At 36.5% G+C, this 23,164-nt stretch overlaps 1 protein-coding gene across 1 annotated transcript in view; it reads right to left on the bottom strand.

Annotated features, from left to right (window-relative positions):
• LOC135466702 (girdin-like) overlaps window positions 1-23,164 on the bottom strand; it is a 58,431-nt gene that overhangs the window by 4,082 nt on the left and 31,185 nt on the right. The window contains 24 exon segments of the mRNA XM_064744353.1: window positions 1,500-1,634; window positions 3,649-3,757; window positions 4,509-4,563; window positions 5,533-5,628; window positions 7,174-7,319; window positions 7,634-8,404; window positions 8,587-8,680; window positions 9,564-9,683; window positions 10,133-10,222; window positions 11,019-11,146; window positions 12,063-12,206; window positions 12,208-12,374; window positions 12,377-12,478; window positions 12,481-12,570; window positions 12,573-13,065; window positions 13,067-13,452; window positions 14,443-14,578; window positions 15,003-15,149; window positions 16,634-16,720; window positions 18,349-18,420; window positions 19,138-19,219; window positions 19,574-19,725; window positions 20,601-20,720; window positions 21,112-21,254. Coding sequence (XP_064600423.1) covers window positions 1,500-1,634; window positions 3,649-3,757; window positions 4,509-4,563; window positions 5,533-5,628; window positions 7,174-7,319; window positions 7,634-8,404; window positions 8,587-8,680; window positions 9,564-9,683; window positions 10,133-10,222; window positions 11,019-11,146; window positions 12,063-12,206; window positions 12,208-12,374; window positions 12,377-12,478; window positions 12,481-12,570; window positions 12,573-13,065; window positions 13,067-13,452; window positions 14,443-14,578; window positions 15,003-15,149; window positions 16,634-16,720; window positions 18,349-18,420; window positions 19,138-19,219; window positions 19,574-19,725; window positions 20,601-20,720; window positions 21,112-21,254 — 4,065 coding nt within the window.

Genomic DNA, 23,164 nt, shown 5'->3' with positions numbered 1-23,164 from the left:
TACTTTTTAATACTAATATTTACTTCTTAGTCCAATTGATTTCTGGCTTCCATTCTTTAGAAAGTGTCAGATGACCTGCACTTTTCCGACTAACAAAATTGGAACCAGGAGTTATTGTGCATCTAATAAGTTACAAGACAGTATAGGGAGCCATGTACAGAGGGCGGCTACAAGATCTGACTTCAGTGATGGCAGCCTGAAAGAATGCCACATTATTTGCAACAACAACATGTAAGTGAAGAATGCGCATGCAGCTGGAAACAGATGAATAAAAAAAAAACAAAAAAAACAAATACATAATAGCTCTCAAAAAATGTGCAATCTAAATTTAGCTGACCAATGTTAATATGCAACTTTCATTGTGAATAATCAAATCCGAGGACATAATAATGTGAAATATTTTAGCTTGTTTGAAATGTCTGGAGTTTTATTGGATCATTTTAAGAACAAAGTGGTTTGTTGTGCACATGTGTTGTCTTACCGATGTCAAGGCAGCAATACAGGTAGCCACTCGCTATTTTTTATTGGTGATAGTGAATAAAAACAAAAACATCACACGAATGCATATCGTGTAGACATGGGATATAAAAAACGGTCAAAACCAATACAGCACGTTAACAATAAATGACAACATACTACAAATTTTACCTGCATGAAAATAAATAATTCCTGACAAACCACCGCAGTCTTTTCTTCATGTATTTAAGCTGTACATAATTGTACGTTCAAGAGAACTAAAAAATGACGATTCACTGCAAGCATCTGGCTACATCTCAGGTTAATTATGCAACACTTAAAGCTGGACGACAAGCCGTTCAATCTCACTGTATCATCCAGCACTGACTGCCGATTGCAGTGCAAAGTACATCAAGAACATCACTTTGCTGTCTATTGTGCACATGACAACACCAAGACTTGACGCTCAGACAATAATGACAGCTCACCTGAACCTAACTTTGCAGAATTACCATGGTAGCCAGAGATATCCATGCCTTTCTTTGTATTAAGCGATAAATCACACTTAGTAATATCTTCTGTGGATCGAGAACCTACGGTGGTAACAAATATTTGTTGTTGTACTAGTGACACACAGTTTATTTCTAACATCTAAAATAGCATCTAATTTGGTTAGACGGCAATTGTTCACAAAGCATTAACATTTGTGCTTAATTTTGCATGGGCAAACTTGTCAATAAACCAAAAGCTGTTAGTCAAGCATACAGAAGGCCAGCTAAATTTGAAAGTGCTTTACATGATATGATTCTTTACCACACAGGTACTTTCATTTCTAGAGTCTTTTTCAATTCATTTAAAAAGCTAAAAACATTTTAGAACACCTTCAGTCTTGAGTTAGTAAAATTCGCACATGAAACGAGTAGGCAGATCTATGATAGAGTTTAATTCCTCCAAAAACGTGGCAAATGGAAAACTGTGCCGCAAACAAGGTGAACAAGTGAGCAAAATGTGCAGAGGTGATCTAATCTACAGGACAAAGTTACCTCTGAACTGATTGGTTTCTTCAGGACGATAATTCAGGGCGCTGCTCGACTTTGCCAGACTTTTGTTCATGGAGGACAGATTTGAGTTGCCAGTCAGGTGACCTGCACTTTTCCGCCTGTTCTTAATCTCTTCAGCTAAACAAACAGTCATTTGGGATAATGTCATCCAACTAAACCTTAGAGATAAAAGACTAACAAAACCGGCACCCTGACATAACCCTGACTGATTTTTGAAGACCAGGGCCAAATATTTCAGGTATTAAGGCACCTTAACTTACAGAACAAATTACATGTATAGTGCCAATATTATTTATACATTTTTGTACATTCAGTCTACAGTAATATAAGGAGTTTTTATCAGCACTGAAGCAAAAGTTATCATACATAAGTCCTCATAATACGGGCATTTTTAGGTTCTGCTATAAATTTAATAAAGGGTATCAAAATGTCCTTGCATTTCGACCTGGATTCTGAAGTCAATTTATACCTTAGCCATTCAGTTATATTGGTCATTCAACATGACCAATATAACAACATCATGTTCAATATTAAAGGAGAAGAAAACATAAAAATAATGCCCAAAAGAGATGAAAAAACCTGAAATCTGATTTGCAAAATATGGTCTTTTTCAGGGTTTTTTCTTTCAGGAGGAAAGAGTATTTGAAAATATTTTTGTATGGTGGATATTTGGGACCAGGTATTTGGTATATATCGTCTTAACAATTTTTTAAATAATGGTGAGATGCACATTTAATAAATTTGTCCAAATATAAATTTGTTGATTACATCCAAACACGTCATTAATCTGAATTATGATAATATTTGTGATTATATTAAAAATATAAATATGATCACAGACTGAACACACTTGTTAGCTGAAAACAAGAAATTCTAATGGAATATATTTATAAAACACATGGTTCATGCTCATTTATAACATTATTAAACAAAGACAATATATACCAAGAGGTGGTCCTAAATACCCACCATACCAAAAGCATTTTAAGTGTTTTTTTCCTCTTTAAAGAAAAAACAAAAAAATACTGAAGACCACATTTCTGACTAACTTTTCCCACTCTTTCACCTGTACTGTATGTAATTTTTATGTTTTCTCCACATTTAAAACAATGACAGTTGAGTTAATGGGCGGAGAAGACTAAGCAGAACTCAAGGAAAGTATAAATCACACATCACATATTACATCTTTCTTTCTCACATAATGTGATAAAAAGAAGGCAGAGGGAACCAAGAAAAATTCAATTTCAAGAGGCTCTGATAAATGGCATCAACACCTTTATCAGCCCATCAAGATATAGGGGGATGTGCCAATAAAAAGCTGTTTGTACAAAGTACAAAAAGTTTGATCAGGCCTATTATAACAAAATAGAAATTCACAAAGCCTGTAAACCTTTGTAAAATACAAGACAAGCACGTATACAAGAAACAGTGGGATTTCTTGTAAAAGAAAAGAAGAGATGATGTAAGTTAATTATGATGTATTCTATTCCTGAAAGAATATAATCTCACCTCCAGATGTGAATATAAAAGAATTAACTTGCAATTTATGGAAATATCTATCAGTGGGAGTGGTATTTTGGCGATATAGAACAAAAATGTACAAAATGTTATGGTTTGACTGATTATATGCATGTACAATCAGCAATCACTGAAAGTATTGTTTTTTTTTTTAAAATTTATTTGTTTTTTTTCTGCCATACTCAAGAATATTTCACTTATACGACGGTGGGAGGAAACTGGGTGGAAACCCACAGCCATCCACAGGTTGCTGACAGACCTTCACGCATATAGCTGGAGAGGAAGCTAGCATGAACTGGACGAACTCGCAGCTACCGCATTGGTGAGAGGCTCCTTGGCCGTTGGGTTGCACTGGCGTGCTAACCCCCTTGAACACGGAAGTATTCTTTAAGTGATGACTGCAATAATCACTAAGATAAATATAGTGTGGTAAATGTACCCCCAATCTTACACACTTTGGTTGTAACATAATGCCAGGGCACATTTTGTATTAGGGCTATCTCCAAAGGCAAAATTCTTGTTTGTTTGTTTTTTTTATAAAGGTATCAAGGTAACAGTACATGTATCTGCGAAGAGAATTCGAAAAAATCAATTGCGTGGATAAATAACTTACAAGTGAGTTTTCTGCTCCCCTCCATCATGTCATTGGACTCTCCATATGACCCTACAGAGGAGTCATCAGGGCTTTCAGCTAGGTTAGGGCGACTTCGACTTCTATGTGCCTGCAGGGAATAGAAATACATTAAGTTGATTTGACTCAGCCAGTGTGGTTTTTGAAATGTTTCACCAAAAGGCTTTCAATGACCTCTGAAGTATAGTCTACTACATGCAACTTTTAACTTCTTAATTACAACTCATAACTTTCAGTGATACTGTAGCTAATGATCAATGGAAATAGCCTACCACTTTAATCTCTGTAGCTAACCTAGTATAGCTCCTGTTCTACTGAATGAAGCCTATGACCTACTGACAACAATTCCAGTGGCTGATTCCACAAAGCAAATCCTGGCTTAAGTCAAAATTCAAAAACTTTCCACAGAGCTCAGATTTTGGTACTGCAAGTTGAAATTTGGATGCATTTGGCTTAAGATAACACTGAAGAGGTGGACAAAATTTTATTTCATAATGACAAGCTTTATGATCATATTTCACATTTTGACTTTGTAGAAATTGTCCCTGACCTTTGTAATGATCTAAATGTATTATTAAAGTTATTAAAACTTACAACCTAACCAAGAATAGCTTATGACTAGGTGTGTAAATTACAACCGATTAGGAATGGCTTATCTGAGATCAGAATCCACTTGAGTGAACAGACTGTGTCAAATCTGTGCTTTTGTGTCTAGTCAAATGTTGCAAGTGAATTTCGATCAATACGTCAAAACTGGAGAGCATCATTCATTGTTCACTGTAAGTCAGCACTGTGATCAACTGTCCTATGTATGTGTTGAAGCTAGTTACAAATAAACCTACCCTGGTAATCAAACCCTTTGCCTTCCTCACTATTGTAGATCCAATACCAGCTTTCCTGTAAAAATGAGAACAGTTGTCATTTCAGTGTCCTGATTCAAAATGATCAAACCTCACCCTTTTAAAAAAAAATATCCCCCATTCATTACTGCAACAAACACTGACATTAAATCCCCTCAATTTGATTTTTGACGTTGGTTTAGGGTCATAGTTTGATATTACAGAGGTTTCACTATCAGGTCATTTGACCACAAGATTCACAACTCTTGCTGACTCTAATCAACAAGCTACAAGCTGTTTTGACTTTTGAGATATCTGGTCTGCTCTTTTAAGCCAATACACATGCAACTGCAACAGAAATACACACTTTCTCTTTTTTCACATAGTTAGTTTAACTAATGAACAACATATTTTTAATTTCCAGAAACATAAGGGGAGGGGGTGGGATGTAATAGTTTGCATTAACTACCACAACTTCACATGTTTTTGAGCTTCATATGATGCCATTCCAAATGAATCATGTCCGTAAAATACCAAACCATGACAACCAAACAGACTGATTTCAGTTCAATACCAAACCATGACAACCAAACAGACTGATTTCAGTTCAATATCAAACCATGACAACCAAACAGACTGATTTCAGTTCAATATCAAGTACAAGGACATTACTATTTTTCACTGGAAACAATGTGCTGGTGAATTCCACAAATACATGAGTGCACCTCTTCATGTAAATGTGTTGTCACAGTGTATATAAAATGCAAATAGGTTAAATTAAATATTTATCAATCACCTGGTCTGTTATTTTGTTAGTATGGTAGTACATGCAAGCATTTGTCAGTTGGCATAATATGAATCATATACTTAAATTTGCAACACTTAGTGAAGCTAGAACTATGCTCTCTATGATAGAGTAAAACTGGCCACTGTTGCACACAACAAATATAGATCATGAACCGAGTGGACGCAGTTTTGACGGTTCAGATAGATAGAACACATGTCAGTAGCGATCACACAGTCTTACTTTCTGGGCGAGACATCCCATCGTCCCAGCTTATATTGCTCCATGATCTTCTCTTCTAGTTTCTCTTTCTGCCGTCTCAAATCAGCCAATTTCTCCCTGTGGATTAATGACACCATGGCCCATGAAAGCCCCATAACCATGCAAGTTAGTTTATAGCATTTGTGAAATATCAGCCCGTTCTCATCACAATATCGCTGCAATATTGTTGAAGCAGCATTAACCCATAATTACTCATTCATTCAAATATTATGTCAAGATATTCTATCCCAGTAGTATGATGCAGTCATGTGATCACCAGTGATGCACTAGACATCATTAAGCATCCTCCATCTGACCTTGACTTGATCTTGAAGATAATTCTACAAGAGCGTGGGTTCCTGTACATATATTCCTACGCTTTGCAGAACTATCAAGTAATCACAAACACTAATGCATTTTCATGGAAACACACCAGATGTGTAATGTAATAAATATATGACCCTATTATTCACAGAGTACAGAGAGAATATATAATATTGTCCCCTGAAACACTAATAATAGCCATATAAATTAATCAACATTTGTCATAAAGGAACAATCAAAATGCAAATATGTGGTTCAATGCAGACAGATGCCTTCTGACAAAAGCCAAATCAAAGATAAACAGTAAGCCAACCCAATTGACAGCTAGAACATTTATGCAGTAATTTTGTTTTATCTGTCAGCAATAAGAACTAGTCTGTTTAACTGTTTGATAATACAAAATATTTTTAAAATATTGAATTGGCATAGTATAGCAATACAGTATGCCTACTGATCACAGGCATTTTCACAAAACTTTACAGTTATATTTTGAATCTCTTCTCCAACATGACATTGCGTTATAAACTTCAAACCCAGAACACCTTGGTCATGTTTTAACAAAGTTTGGAGAAATTAATTCAAAAAGTTTTGTCAAGGTACCTGTCGTAAGTGCCAGTAGGTATTAAGCAGATAACCATATTGCTTTTTATAATTTCACCTGCTCCATGTTAGTGCATGCAGATTTATGCAGTTTACCAATAATTAATGTAAAGCAAACTATGCATTTAAATTCGAAACTCATGCAGCATCAATTTATGCATTCTGTACTTGTATTGTGAAATTTAGAGTTGATAGCATGTGCAGCCTCCTTAAAAAGTCAAATGGCACCAACTATAATTTTACAAATACTTACATTACTGTACCCATTGTATGTAAGTTAATTATCCCATCCACTTGTATACAACAATAGTGTTACAAGATGTACATGTATTCTTTTCTTCTTTTAAAAGTTAATATTTTACTTTAAAATAGCTTTCCCCAACCAGGGTGGCCTTCAATAAATGACCTAAAATTCTGCCCCAAAACTGCATTTTCAGAGGCAAATAAATGACACAAATATTACTTTTGTTGCTGAAACTTATGTTCCCAAAAGCATATCACCCTATTTTGCAAACAGACTTCAAAAACACCTTTTTTAAGACCAGTTAACCTGTCAGAATCCGGCAAGTGAGCCCCTTTACACTGAACATAACGCTCTCAGTCTGAAAAGCTGTATTTATATATAAAAAAAAAAAAAAAATTTTTTTTTTTGTCATTAACCTGGCAGGTCATGACCTTGAGTATAGGAGTTCTACTCACAGGTAAGCTCTCTCGGTTTCACCCAGGTGGTCTTTACTGTCCAGAGCCTGAGTCAGCATTTCCTGGTTCTGGTTCAGTAAGGTCTGTACCTGTAACATAAGGGCGCGGTTTTCCTCCTCTAGCTTACTGTTCATCTGACACATGCTCTGAAATGGCCATTGATATCAAAGTATTAGTAAAGGATAACTGAAGAGTATGGTTTTTAAGGAAAATGAAGAAAAAAAAAAAAAAAAAAAAAAGAGGTAAAATTTTCATTTTCAAGGCTTATTTCATATTTCTTAATAACCACTCAGTTACGCATATTTTGTCGCAGATAAAAATATCAATATTAAAGCGTTCGAAATAGCTAAACACAAATCCAGTACTCTGATCATGATTTAGATATTGACAGTCTAATACTGAAATCTGAAACTCTTCAGATCTGAACCTGTTTTATGAGAACAGTCCATCGTCACCTTACCTCACACCTGTCTGCAAGCTTGACCATTTCTACATCCATAGTGTGGATCTGATCTTTACAGTCCCCCATGCTACCCTGCAGCTCCGCATGCTTCAGTTGTAAATTGTTATATTCCGTCTTCGTGTTTTTAAGTTCCACCAACACATCTTTGAAATCCCTATTCAAGTTCTCATGAGTGCTTTTCACCCGATCATGGTCATCACGCAGACGGTTGTAGTCCATTTGTAAATTTCCCAATGACTTTAACTCCATCTTCAGCTGTTCACGCTCTCTTTCGAGAGTATTGCGAATCTTGCTCACATCGTTTTTCCCCTGCAGAAGACTGTCTATTTGTTCGTGAAGATCCTTAACTTCTTCTTTTGCAGCCTTGAACAGAGATTTTAGAGAGCCGTGTTCAGATATCAGACCCTCGTACTCCACCGTCAACTGTTCGTGGAGGCGCTGCAAAGCTTCATGATCCATCACCAGTTGTTCGTGAGCACTTTGCAACTGTTCGTGTGAATTAATGAGCCGTTCATGATCTGACTCTAGTCCACTGAGCTGGCCCTGTAGACCAGTCACCTGGGACATGAATGACGCACACTGTGACTGCAGCGTGGTGTTCTCCACCTGGAGTCGTGCCTTGTCATTCTGCAGAGCACTCGTCTGCCCCTGGAGCGACATCACGTGGGACTGGACGGAGGAAGACTGAGACTCCATTCTCTGAAGCTGCTGGTTTAGGGAGTCATTGTGTGACTTGAGACTCTTGTTTTCTGCCAGTAGGGTGGCATTCTGAAATAATACAAGGTTCGCATTGAAATTCCTGGTAATGAACAAAACTTCTAGATCAACATCTTCCAAACATGAACAATCTTGCGTTTTATCAGTTACAGATAGAAATCAATCAAGTTTCAATTTAATCATGTTGGACTGAAAAGCAGTGGCAATTTAGATAGTAAGGGGAGACAACTCACTGATCTTTCCACTTCAACCAGATGGTCTTTCAGCTTTAGAATTTCCCGTGTGGAGTTGCCTGGTTTGGGTGGTGGTACTGGACGGTTACCATGGCTGAAAATATATAATGTAAAACGAATGAAATTTATTTGCAGTAGGGCTTATGTATCACATTTAGCTTCTGGATTGTTTAAGTACCTTAAGTTTGCTAGGATATGTTGTCAAAGGTCCCTGGAGTGAGTGAGTGAGTGAGTGCTTGGGGTTTAACGTCTTACTCAACAATTTTTCAGTCATATGACGAAGGAATCCTTAGGGTGTAAGTAATGTGCCTCTTTGTAGCAGGACGGATTTCCACCACTCTTTTATCTAGTGCTGCTTCACTGAGACGACTTACCGAAGGCAAGTAAGCCGCCTCGCCCATGCCATTATACTGATACAGATCAATCAGTCGTTGCACTATCCCCTTCATGCTGAACGCCAAGCGTGGAAGTTACAACTTCCTCTTTTAAAGTCTTAGGTGTGACTCGACCCAGGATTGATCCTGGATCTACCGTTCCTGAAGAGGACGCTCTGCCAAATGTGCTATTCCGGCCAGTCAAAGGTCCCAGGAAGGCACAAGGCTAATGTCAAAGTAACCTGGGTATATCAATGTATGAATTCACCTATGTGTAGGTGAATGTACATTTATGTTTCATTACATGTATGAGGGTGTGTATATACAGTGGTATACATGTATGTACATAGGCAAGGTGAATCCTATGCTTGCCACTGACTCTAAAACAACAATATGTAGTGGAGATCAGTTTTGAAATATGTATCTCATTTTCATCAATTTCTCAGAATCATTGCCCTTTTTTAGTTATAGTGTCTACATGTACTTAGATCATTTGTCAACATCCATATACTAATAATTTATTTCTATTTACACGCAGCTGAAACAAATTTTTGAATTGTGCCAGGGGAGGTAATTCAGCATAAATCTTGTTGAAGTACCTACCTGTCTCCAGTCTTTGCCAGACTCTCCTCCTCATACCTCTGCTTCAAAGACTCACATTCCCGCATCACCAGACGGAACTCATCCTGAAGCTTTATGTTACGGCTCTTAGATTCCTCAAGCCTGGAAAAGGAACAATTCCAACAAAATATACACCAATAGAAAGGCACTACAAAAGCTCTCAGATTGACTTATGAGGCTGCATTCTGAATACAGCTGTATTCACACAGTGTGATTTGCAATTAGTTGAATGAAAATCAGACAAGTGCAATTTTGTCATACTTTTCAAGTAAAACAGTTCAAACATCATGATTTTGATAAAAATGTATCATGTAAACACAGCTTAAGTTAGTAATATTTCTGAACAAAAGATATAACTCTTCTACCACAGCATTTATTACAACATTTCCTTATCAAAATTCATAATAGTGGACACTGACAACTTTTGAACTTATCCTCTAATCATGTAAATACAAAAAGCATCCAATTAAATCATGAAATAATAGTCTTTTGTAACAATCAAATGCCTCTAAAGTACAAATGACACATTTAAAATAAAAACTTGTTCTAACCTGCTCTCTAATGCATGGATTTTCTCTTCTTTGATCTGCATATTCTTGGTCAACGTTTCCTCCATCATACTCTCTAAAGCTTTGTATCGACTGTAGGAGTAATAACACTATTTTTTGAAGGAGCATTCATGTTTTTCACACACCTGACAATCTTTACAATCCGGCAACAATATAACATGTACTTTTAACTGTTAATTTGTCTTCTGCCCAAAAATCACATAACAATTTTTAATACTATTCCCAGGAAAACTGTATTTTAAAGCTGAGCTGCACTCATCTTGTCTCAAAATATTTTTTTAATCACTTGATAGGTGTTTTATGCTGTACTCAAGAATATTTCACTTATACGACGGCAGCCATCATCATGGTGGGAGGAAACTGGACAAAGCTCGGAGGAAACCATCTGCAGGTTGCTGGTAGACCTTCCCATGTACGGCCGGAGAGGAATCCACTATGAGATGAACTTGAATTTACAGAGACTGCGTTGTTAAGAGGCCCCTGGGTCATTGTGCCATGCTGGTGTGCTAACTGCCTTGGCCGAGGGAGGCCCCTGTCATATCAGCCCTTTAAGTTAAACCACTTTAAATCAATGGATCTGTCCCACATCCTGAATATCTCACCCATCTCTTCTTATAACATTATTTTTTATTCCGTTCATTCAGTGAAAGCAAATGTGGCATCCCAAAATGACTGAACATCTGATCGACATACACATATTTCCAAAAATTAAAATTGGCAAAATGTGTCTCTTGACTGACAATCCAGAAAGCTCTATTAGCTTAGATTTATCATCACAATCTCCTTAACAGCAACACAGATCCAAAACTGATAAAAAATGTTTGGAATGGTTGATACAGTTTTATAATCAGCAGAAATCAGTACATACTTGTCTTCCTGAGATGTCTGGGCCAAGGTCAGCTTGTCTCTGTTAATCCCGATGTGTTCCAGCTCTTGGTGTAACCTCTCAAGGTCATTACTCAGCTGCTGTGTGCGTAACTTCTCATTAAACAGGTCCTATCAACATAAACATGGCGGTCAATGGCAAATGTCAATCATCAGGTTCTACTGACAAACTGTTGTACTTGAATTGACTTCATATTGATCAAAGGTATTAGTGAATCAGGCTGGCGTAACTATTTATTTGATTAGGGTTTAATGAAGTAGTCAAGAGTTTTTCACCAATGAACTTCATGTAACACCACCTAAATGGCCAGAGGAGCGCTGTAGATTATTTATGGGAACCATCGCCTCAAGAGCTGTGCTGGCGGGAAATTTATATGGTTTCCTGTCTGAGGCTGAGACTGAAACTGAAACTAATGTCATGTTGAAAGACAAGCGTCTTTACCACTAAAGCCAGCTCCCCAACTAACAGATAATGGGAACGAACTAATGAAAATTTTTTTTCTTTTCTGAATTTAGGATCAAGAGAATATATAGAAGTTGAACCATGATTAGCTTAACACATGGAACCAGAAGATTTCTCTCTTTCAACCGATAAGCAGGTAATAAATCTCTGTCTTAGCCTAAGGCCATTTTGCAATTCAAAGAGAAACTAGAATCTTTAGTCATAAGCCAACATGTAAGTAAGGCAATTTCCCTGATTACATCATGTCAAAACCATTAGTGCAATGGCATTTGTGGCTACATGGGGTGAACTGGCGTTTTCTTGTGAAAAAGTTGGAACAAAATTTATCATATTCACACAGTCTTCCAAAATTGGTTCTGATGTCTTGCAAGTTTGGAAAAACAGACCAGATTATCTTTATCCTTATCATTTAACACATCTTATATCACACAAAGTCTTTACAACTTAAACAGTCCATCTTGCGGATGCCCATTAAGCGTCATTCATGGTAAAAATGTTTTGGAGCTGTCAAGGAGCAATGCTCAACCATACTGAATAAAATATAAAATAAACGTATCATCATACCTCTCTTAGTGAGGCCACTGTTTTCTTTTCCACTGACAACTGCTGGAAAATGTCACGCTTTTCCTTCTCCAGCTCTTTGATACGAGAACTGACATCTTTACTCTGTTCCAATGACTTCCGCAAAGCCTTCATCTCCCTGTCCATGGGACATTAGCTTTGCCTGAGCCTCATCAATGGCTGTCTCCTTCACATCAAGAGAATGCTTCATCTTCTTGTTCTCTTTCTCTAAAAATGTCTTTTCTTTGGACAAATTATATACTTTCAGACTCCACTCGGACTTGTCGCGTTCAACGTCTTCTAGTTTTTCACAGAAGTTTTCAAATTGTCTAAGGTTTTCTGGAGCTTCTCATTTTCCACCTCTAAATCATTATTATCCTGTTCGAGCTGTTGAACTCTTCGTGTTGTAGATTCTAAGACTTGTTTACTTTCTGATTTTCACCATCGATATCCAGAAGATCAATCTCCATTTGTTCATATTTAGCTCTCTCAATCTTCTGGGTTTCAACATTTTTTTCACATGTTGAAGTTCCTTATTAAGCTCTTCTTTTTCTGCTTCCAGTTCACTAACAGTTGTTGAAGAGCTATTTTTGAATGTTTCCAACGTCCTTGTTAATCTTTGATTTTCAACAGTTAAATTAATATTGTCCTGCTCTAGGCTTTCCTTTTTATTCACTAGAACCTGTAAAGATTCCACAGTTTTACACAATTTCCTGTTCTCCAGGTCCAAATCACAGTTCTCCTCTTCCAAGTTCTTGTATTTTTCACACGTCAACCGCAACGTTGCAGCCTCCTGATAAAGTTCAGAATTTTCCTTCTCAAGGCTATCGATTTCCTGCTCCATCACTGCAATTTTGTTGGAGCTTTCTTTCAAGCGCTCATTCCCTTTACTCAACTGTCTGTTCTCAAAGTCAAGCTTAGAAATCTGACTCGTTAAAGCGCTCACGTTTTCATGCAGTCTTTTATTTTCTTTTTCGACCTCCTTAATACGCAGATCATTAGTTTTTTTCTGTCCTTTCTCTCAACGTTTGGAGAGTATCATTTAAATGCATATTTTCCTGCTCTAATTCCTTCACTTGCCTCTCAGCATTTTCCTTCACAGTTTCTATAGTCTGCAGCAGATCTTCCTTCTCTACTGTCAAGCCTCTTTCCTTAGATTCAAATTCTAAAACTTGCTGAGTCATGGTGGAAGAAGCCTCCTGCAGCTTCTCCACCTTTTTGGCCAATCGCTGATTCTCTCTCTCTAGCTCCAAATGAACAGTACTGTTTTCTATCAGACTCTTTTCTCTCATTTCCTCGACTTTCTGCAGCAGGCGTTGGTTCTCTAACTCCAGACGTAAAATCCTGGAATTTGCTGTCTCCTGCATTTGGTCAGATAATGTTCCACCTTTACCTTTAAAAACAAGAGTTCAATTATACAACATACGCCCCAAGAAATGCATTTGTTTAAAATGTATAAAAGAATACCAGCAGCATTGAGGTGAGCATAACCCCTGAAGGGAATATTCATCGATGTTGATGATAGGTATGTGGTTACCATGACAACTGCACAAGTGGACTGATGTGTCCACTACAAATGAAAACGTTATGCAGCTGGGTTTGTATCCTGTACACAAAATCATTTCTTTTTATACTCTGTACATAAGGAAAACAGCTACCCAGTTACCATGGCAAACTGCAATAATTGACAAGTGTAAGTCGTGACACATCGTCCTCTGTGTATCTATGTATCCACCAAAAATTAAAACTCTTAAGTTGAAATCTGTTGTAGTCATAGCCCGGACATGAATATGAATGGACGGACAGACGGACAAAATCGCTATAACATAATATGCTCCACCTGTTGACGAGGGCATATAAAACCAAAACAGCAGAGCTACCTTCAGGGAATACTGGGAAAGCACAGGGATGATGGAATATCTAGACCCATAAAGTGGCTAACAAGTATTAATTTACTTGATCTCTATTTTACACTAAACTTGTGAATATTTCACTGATATGACCGTGGTCAGGTTTATGGGTGGAAGAAACCAAGATGGTAGTCAGGTTTATGGATAGTGGAAACCAAGACAGTAGTCAGGTTTATGGATAGTGGAAACCAAGATGGTAGTCCGGTTTACAGAAACCAAGACAGTAGTCATGTTTATGGATGGTGGAAACCGAAACGGTAGTCAGGTTTATGAGTAATGGAAACCAAGATGGTGGTCAGGTTTATGGGTGATGGAAACCAAGATGGTAGTCAGGTTTATGGGTGGAGGAAACTGGACACAATCTGGCAAATACCAATCACAGGGTACCAGTATTTTTTTATTATTTTTAAGAGATTTCTTTTATACAGTACCTTAGATAACATAACCACATAAAATCACATTTCCTATCTTACCTCCAACTTGTTTCCTAGCTTCTTCTAGTTCTTGTTCCAATGTAGCACTTTCATTCATACTGTTTTTCTTGGCAAATTCCAAGCGAGCAATTTCCTCTGTGAGCTCCTGAATACGTGCCCTATCTGAATCACGTTCCTGAAATCAACATCAAATCTAGATGTAACTGAACAGTCAGGATTCAAATTCAGTTTTTTCACCCAAAATAAAACTATCTGATTAAACTGTATTCAAAATATTACTAGTTTGCTTGTGTAAAAAATGATAAATAGCCCAGCTTACAATCACATCTATATTTATTCTCTCGCGCGAGATAAACCTTTTAGGCAATGAGCGTATATCAACAAGGATTAAATCCAATTTTTTTAGCCAGATTAATCTGAAGTATTGAAAAGCCTTTTCTGGGATAATACATACAATTTTCTTTTTGGGCTGAAACTTCATCCATTCCTCTCAAACTGTGTTATGGTGTGATGTAGTTGTACAGTCCAAAAGAGACAGGATTTAACTCCTGCATGAAAGGAACACAACAAATTTCATAACGAAAAGGTAACCACATTACCGCTGACACGTGTTCCAGTTGTTGTCTGTATCTCAACAACTCATTCTCCAGTTCGATGACCGTCTCAACTCTCTTGTGGCTGTTCTCTAGCTGTTCTGCTAGCATGGTCTTCGTGTCCACCAGTATGGCATTGTCTGCTCTCAAGTCCTACACACAGAAAGTCATAAAATAAAACATCAGTGACAGCTTTACAGACCGAGGGATATTTCCTCTTGTACAACACACTGGTTTTCAAAAGAATGCCTCCGTCTAGGATATCTTTTCTTTTAAAGCATAAATACATTTGGTTTGACATAAAAAGCTTCCATGCTGCAAAGCATTTTTTTTTTTCAAACTTAAATCCTAAAAGATGAATTCTCCTACACCATCATCAAGACACGGTTGTCTGAAGTATGGATGAAGAATATTCTAGCTATGTATACTGTATATATTTTTTGTCACTTTTATCCAGTATGACAGCATGTTTAAATATAGGTTGAGTGTTAACATAAAACGAGCCGTATGACAAGTTGATTTTCTACTTTAACACAACTTCCCTGGTTACGTGTGAATTTTTCTAACCACAAACATTCATACATTTATGTGTAATTTCTGGATTAACATTGATTCACATCCCTAGCCCCCCCCCCCCCCCCCCAAAAAAAAGCACACTTAATTTTTTAACTAACCTCAGCAGCAATGTTTCCTTTTGTTTTTTAAACTGCCAAAAATAAATCATACATTTTATCCTCAGACACTAATCCATGTGTTTAAATGAGGTCTGGTTTGGAATATGAAAAAGATTACCTGTGCCACATTATAATTTACATTATATAATTTTATAACAGTAGATCTTACATTAATTCTTTAAAACATTTACGAAAAAAAAAATGAGCCACTTTTAATGAAAGAAAAGAATGTTTATCATTTTTCCTGATAAATCAAGTTACCCAGAATAGTCATAATGCAGTTTTGTGATATAAGCTCCATTAAAATTACACAATACAGCATTATACATCATATTCGATAATTTATTCTCTCACATTCTGTAATCAGTATGTGCTTTCAGTAGACTCGCAATGAGAAAATGCCTGAGAACAATATACTATTATTCCAACACATACCCAGCTTGTTGACTATACAAATATATAATTTTAGCTTTATCATAAATTCCAGGATCAAAAGGTAAATTTTCATACACATAAAAAAGACATTTTTTTTTACTCCTTACACCTCACACAGTTTTGACAGCGCAAAAAACTGAGAAGAGGGATTAAAGTGAACAAGTTGACAGCTGTATAATGGCCGACAAGACCAAAGACTGAAGAATGCTACAACAAACCGTCTTTCCCAGTTCATTCATAACAGCACTATTACAATAAATCATCCAAAAAAAGCTTCTGTCAATATATTTCTATGTTTAGTTCTATTTTGTGTCTTTTTTTTTCCTACTAAAAATCTATTGTTCAATGACATTCTGCCTTCATTTATATATGTGTATTTATTCTATGGAAATCTATTCTTGGAGTAAGTTCAAGTCAACTACTTCATTTATTTAAACAAATTTCCCTTCTTGGCAATATTTCCCTTGACTAAATATTGACAAGCTATTAATGCAACTGTTACTCATCTGTGCCACGTAACATTCTTACCTCCACTCTGCTTTTGAAGAACTCCAACTGGTCCAACTTCTCCTTGTATTTGACAATTTCTGCTTCATATTTGTCCACTTTGCTTGCCTGATCAACAAACACACAAACAAAGGTTAAACATCAATCATCAACATGACCAAGACTAAGGCTGGCAAATTAACTTTTTCCAATGAAGTTCAAATGGTATGGGAGCACTTCATTTAAAGAGCAAACACAAAAACACCCACATATAAATAATCCTGATAGAATAAAATTGTCTTCATTCAAACATCCTTGTTAAAAAAGGTATATGGACATTTTTAATGTTATGGTAAAAACCTGAAACATAAAACAAAGGTTATGAGAAAACTGACATCTTGCCGGTAATGGCTTCAGTTCAAATGGCAGCATAAGTTTCATGAAGATATGTTAAAAACTGACAACAGCTGACCCAAACATAAAATCTTACTCTGGGGCTATATATACACCTGTGAAGTAAATGTGAAAACAGCAAGTCCACAACATGTTAGTTTCTACCAAAACAGAAAAATTAAGTAAAATGTCATCATCTTAAAAGCATGTTTATCAAGCCCAAAAAGTTTCATGAACATATTGTGCAAAACTTTCACAACAGCTGACCCAAACAACAAAGCTTACTTCATAACGGCGAACTAAAAATGCAGCAAAAGTCCCTAATTATTTAAAATGAGTGTATCCCCAAATCCTGTGCATCATTCCCACCAGTTCAAAACCTGACAATTTGAATAAAAATACAAACATGCCTAATTTAAAATCAAAATGAGTAAATGTCCAAATTATGTTCACCACCCCCCCCCCCCCCCCCCCCCCCCCCTCCAACCCACCAAGTTTGGGAACAGTGATGTCAAAACTGTGAGACTAGCAAAGCGAAACCTAAAACCTTACTCAACTGACCCAAATAAAAAAGATCACTCGGACCCTGACACAGATACCACCGCCCCCGCCCTTCCCCACCCACAATACACTAATAATGCTAAAAACAGGTCGCAGAGGTAACATCAATAGTGAAGAAGAACTGAATTTTACCACGTAGATTGGAAAGTACAACATATTCTGGTTTAAATGACTGCAGCTTCCCAAATGGATGGTTAAAACTTTTTGCCACCTCAAACTTGCTCTCTCTGAAAACCATACTGGTGTAATGACAGTAAGAATCTTACAATACACAGAATAGTGTATAGTGATGAACAAAACAAGACTTTATAAACATAGCATATGTTTATTAATCAACTGTATTCTTTTTGCCTCGTTATTGACACAAGGGTTGCTAATACACGTACTGTAATTGCTCAAACATTCACATGTTTGCAAGAAGTTTATTCAAACATATTCTAAGTGTATTATTCTAGGCTTTTTGTGAAGCCAACCCAAACACAGTAATATTATATTAACAGATCTTTTATTCAATGATCCAAGTTGAGAGCACTACATTTCTGCTACAGTTTATTGGTTTTAAAATTGATTCACTCTATTGTTCATTTAGAGTAAATGGGCATCATTTGCTATCCTTATTTGTGGCATCAGACTCCCCATGATGCATCTCCACTGCTGTACTCTGTGGCCTTGGCCAATACGACTTTCAACTCAACCAATACAGCCACTGTGCTCTGTATTGCCAAGCTGCAATGACTGTAATAACACACACAGTCCATTACTAGGTTTAAAAATCTACAGTTACTTGATAAAAGTTTTCTCACCTTTTCTTTGTACACGTCCAGTTCATCTCTGTATGTGCGGGCAGCTCTTGCATCTTGGGTTAAGTCCAAATTCTAAGGACGGAAACAAGAAGTGATCAGAAACGACTGAAGGCTCATCATAATCTTCTATCATCAAGTGACGTTTGGGGATTACTCAGGGAAATCTGAGGACACACTGATCACAACTACATATCATAGGAACCTTTCAAATAGGACGCTTCCATTGACACTGCATCTAGTGGAAATATCTGTTTATTTATTTGTATTATTTCATAGGTGTTTTATGCCATATGGTACTCAAGAGCAATTCACGTATAAGACAGCGGCCAGCATTATGATGGAAGGAAACAAAGCAGAGTCCAGGGGAAACCCACGACCATTTGCAGGTTGCTGGAAGACCTTCGCATAAAACGGCACATGGAAATAGTATAAACTGTAAAATCACACATTCTCTATTCGTAGTTGTAACTTTTTGTTGAGTCTGGTGGAAATCGATCTTAACCCTAAAATGGTTATGGAAATGGCCAAGGACTTTATTTCACCTTTGTTTCATTTATATCATTAGTGTTAGTTTATCATCTTGAACTTTAGGCCTGTACTGGAGTTCAGTTATGATCAATTCAATGTCAACACACAGTGGCTACAACTGTAAAGCCAATTCAATGTATATGCAAATTTACTTCTATCTTTATGCTGACTCATGCAGCTGATCAAACTGTTAATTCTGCTTGATACATTCTACGCATTGTGTGTATATAACAACTGTGGGCGAAATCATATATATTTTACCTCAGATCTTAATTTATTAATGACATCTTTATTAGACTGAAGTTCTTCCTTTAGATCTGATAGCTGCTCAGACTTTTCTTCTCTGAAATATAATATACTGAGTATCAGTAAGATTGAAGAAAAGAAAATAACTTTATTGTTGGTCTTTTCACAGAGAATGAAAGATTATAGAACTTGATATATATATAACTGTATTTTGGTAATCGCTGTTAAACAAAACATTTAAATAATTATCACATAAACAATCAGACAGAATGCATACAAAATTTGATCAAGAAGAAGAAAATTTCCATGTAATTCTGCTAAAAAAAAAACTGTCCGCACAATATATTTGAATCAAAAATGTGATATTACCGTAAAACTATCCATATTTTTTACTTTTACATTTTAGAATAATAATGAGCAAGAAACAAGGAAAGTGATCGTGTAAACTCACAGTTCCTGCCTGGCACGCCTCAGTTTGGCCTTCATCTCTGCCAGCTCCACAGCAAGATGATGTTTTTCTGGACTAGTGTTGACCACAGGAGTTGTCTGCCCTTCTGCCTGGGATTGGTAATAGTCTCTTTCCTGTACTAAGTCACCTATTACCTGCAGAGAAAAATTTGAATAAAATTCCTGTCAAACCTCATAACTCATGAAAAGCTACACTGTATATCAGAAGCACCAAACCCTGGATTATACATCTTCAATGGTCACGGTCCTGACAGCCACATATAATCAACATTTTAACTATGTGAGCCAGTGATGACCCATTTGGTTTAGGGTTCTGGCCTTATTATGACTTTCGTCCAAAGCTTGTAAATGTACATGTACAGGTATTGCTCTTTTGCAAAAATACATGGACATTTTCACGCCTAGCATACTCTACAAAAGCCCAACTTGAATATTGCCTGACAAATTTAATATTCAAAAAAGATCCCTTTATTCATGTGCACTGACAGTACAAATATTATAGGTAAATATAAGTAATTCTGACATAATAATTTGGTGTACATGGCATTAAGCGTGGCTTCTTAATAATTTGGTGTACATGGCATTAAGCGTGGCTTCTTAATAATTGAAAATATTTTAGCCCAAATTAGGCTACCAAAATGAGACTGCCCATATTAAAAAGGTGTATATGACCATGGGTGTGCAATCTAATCAACTCAGTTGCTGAGACAACAGATTATTCCACAGTTTAATTATCCATTTATTTATTTGATTGGTGCTTTAGACCAAACTCAAAAATATTTCACTTATATGACATTGGCTGTCATTATGCAGGGAGGAAACTGGGCAGATCCCAGGAGGATACCCACGACAATGTGCAGGTTGCTGACAGAACTTCCCACATACAGCTTAAGAGGAAGCCAGCAAGAGCGACCGCATAGGTGGGAGAATCCTGGGTCTTTGCACAGCTTGAAATGGAATGGTTTTAAAAGTAAAACAGTTCTGCGCTCCAGCATATGTTCTGTGCCTACCTCGGAGTAATCATCTCTCTCCTTGATGAGACGTGTGATGTGTGAGAACATCTTCTCCACATACACTTCTAGCTGGTCTGGCGGGTCAATGTGCAGGATCGTCTGGCTGTCATCAGTTACCTGAACAACAGAAAAGGTATATACCATTATAAACATGATTTTGACAGTCGTATAGCTAGATTCATTTCCATTCTAAAAAATACACACTTGCAAAGAGATTCATGTTTCCAAAGATAGGATGACATCAGACAGATTTTGAGATGAGATTGTCAATGGCAATTATTTCAGAAAGTATTTAACCAAATAATGAGTATTACTAAAACGTCCTGTCTTTTCAAAAATTTGATTCATTAACTCATTTGTTGTTCTTCTCATTAGATGCAATGTCCAGGCACAAGAGTTCAGGAGATCAGTTGATGCTTTCAGAATAACCTGTAAGTAAAATGTTAAATCTTTTTGTTTTTTTTTAAATATACAAGCTAATCATGTAAACAGAAATTAACACCCTTACCTCTTTGATGTGTTCAACAATAGCATGCTGTACGTCTACATCCAGTGATTTGATGTTCTCTATGAATATCTCCTTGTTCTCACACTGTACAGCACATCCCAGGATAAGCAAGATGACTTTCTTCAACTCCTCAAAACTGGAATCTATGGAGAGAAAACATGACAGTGAGTCTGTGAAACATAGTTCAAACAAATGGTTTACTGCACCATATCGTTTCAGTTTTATCACAAATGTCAGAATTATCAACAAATAATCACATAGTTCACCAGCTGAAAAAAAAAAAAATCCACCATCAAGAAGTTCTCAGTTTAATACAAAAGCACTGTAATTAACACTTCTCAGGTTGTACATAAAATTGTCTGATGTCTCAACTAAGTTGGAAAAGCATACATTGCCTGCAATATGGCATGCAAAGACTAGGATAGAAGCATCACAGAATAGCTTGATATTATATTTCCATGAATACCAATTGAGACAACAGCATCAGTTGTTTTCGTCTGTCCGATATTGCTCAGTTATGTATATACATGTTCTAATCACCACCAACAACAACAACTTCTTGTTACGACGTACCACCAGCAACATGGAAGGTAGGAAATTCCCTAATCATTCACTTCATCACAAACACCTCAGAGTAAAACTGTCAAAAACATGATATCAGGAAAGCATGAAACAGACGTCGCAACAGTTGCTGTCTGCTTCCTCCAAATGAACTCTCTTATGACATAATATGACGGAGCTAGCCATGAATGGAACTTTCTATGACTGAGATCCAGTGTGTAGAGGGTGAACCTCTGGAATGTAGATGTCAAGCTGTGTTTTCATTGACGGAGCAGGCATGCAGAAAATAACACTGTCGAGGAAGTTTTCACCATTGTGTGTTCTTCCACACCCTCCTTACATGTCTAACAAAGAGGGTATTGGGCACAGGGTTTAGGCATAAGATAACACAACCCCAAGGACTCCCTGTCTCCTTAACTCACAGCAAGTTCTATCCCCATGAGATAGGCCTTGATTAATGATTAACAATTGAAAAAAAAAAAACAAAAAAAACAATAATGGTCAAATGTATAAATTTGGAAATACCTACATGTATATGTAACTAGGTCAGGGAAGGTAATATTAATTAATATGGTAAATGATAAAGAACTTTGCCCAAGACTATGTCTAAGTTGTTCACTATACTCGAATGGCGTTTTGGCAGCCTGAATGATATCTTACTGGAAATATATAAATTTCAGCACAAAAGATAACATTTTACAATATTTATTTGCCTCATACATGTATTTTTAGGTCATACATGTATATCTGGAAGAATGTAATGTGCTAAATGAAGAAAAGTTGAAAGGGACATGGCATGCTAGCATTTTAATTAGTATCAGTGCAATGTTATACTGAGAGCAAAAATAGTCTGATTATGGATTCAGTTCCTAAACAAAAATGTTGCAATGTCAGCCAAAACAGGGAACATTAATTTGCATCAAAAGACAGTGCAAGTGTCAAAGAAATAAATCAATCACACTTTGTCATAAAATAATGCTGCTGTCAATTGTGGGCTAAATTGTAAAGACACCTGAATGGTGATACATGTAGAATTTGATCAAATCTCTAATAAATGTCTGGATAATATTAACAGTTGCCAGTCCACATTATTAACAATTTCTTAACTCAGTTTTTCTTTTCTTATTATGCACATCACATTGCCTTAAATGACATAACTTAGGAGAACGTCATCTACCCCGTAAAAAAGTTGAACAAAGTTTTAGGGAAGTGGCTGATGACTGGTGGTCTGTTTTTTCCACTAGTCAGTCAGTTTCCAAGATTTTGATTACATTACAACTAAAAACTTATTCGCATATTGTTTCCTTCATCATGTGTCCCAATGTTATGAAACATCTGTTTATTTCAATATCGACATTAAATATTAACTACATGCAGCTGTGGATCATTTTAATATGTAGCATTTTAATATATAGCATATCTCCTATCTTTCTTTAACGTGTTTTTTTTTACATGTAACGCATGTGTTATGTCATGGACTTGCAAAATGCCC

This window comes from Liolophura sinensis, chromosome 6, assembly GCF_032854445.1.
Source record: "Liolophura sinensis isolate JHLJ2023 chromosome 6, CUHK_Ljap_v2, whole genome shotgun sequence".
NCBI classification, from domain to species: Eukaryota; Metazoa; Mollusca; class Polyplacophora; order Chitonida; family Chitonidae; genus Liolophura; species Liolophura sinensis.
The sequence above is the reverse complement of the archived record's forward strand: the minus strand, read 5'-3'. Positions and strand labels throughout refer to the sequence as shown.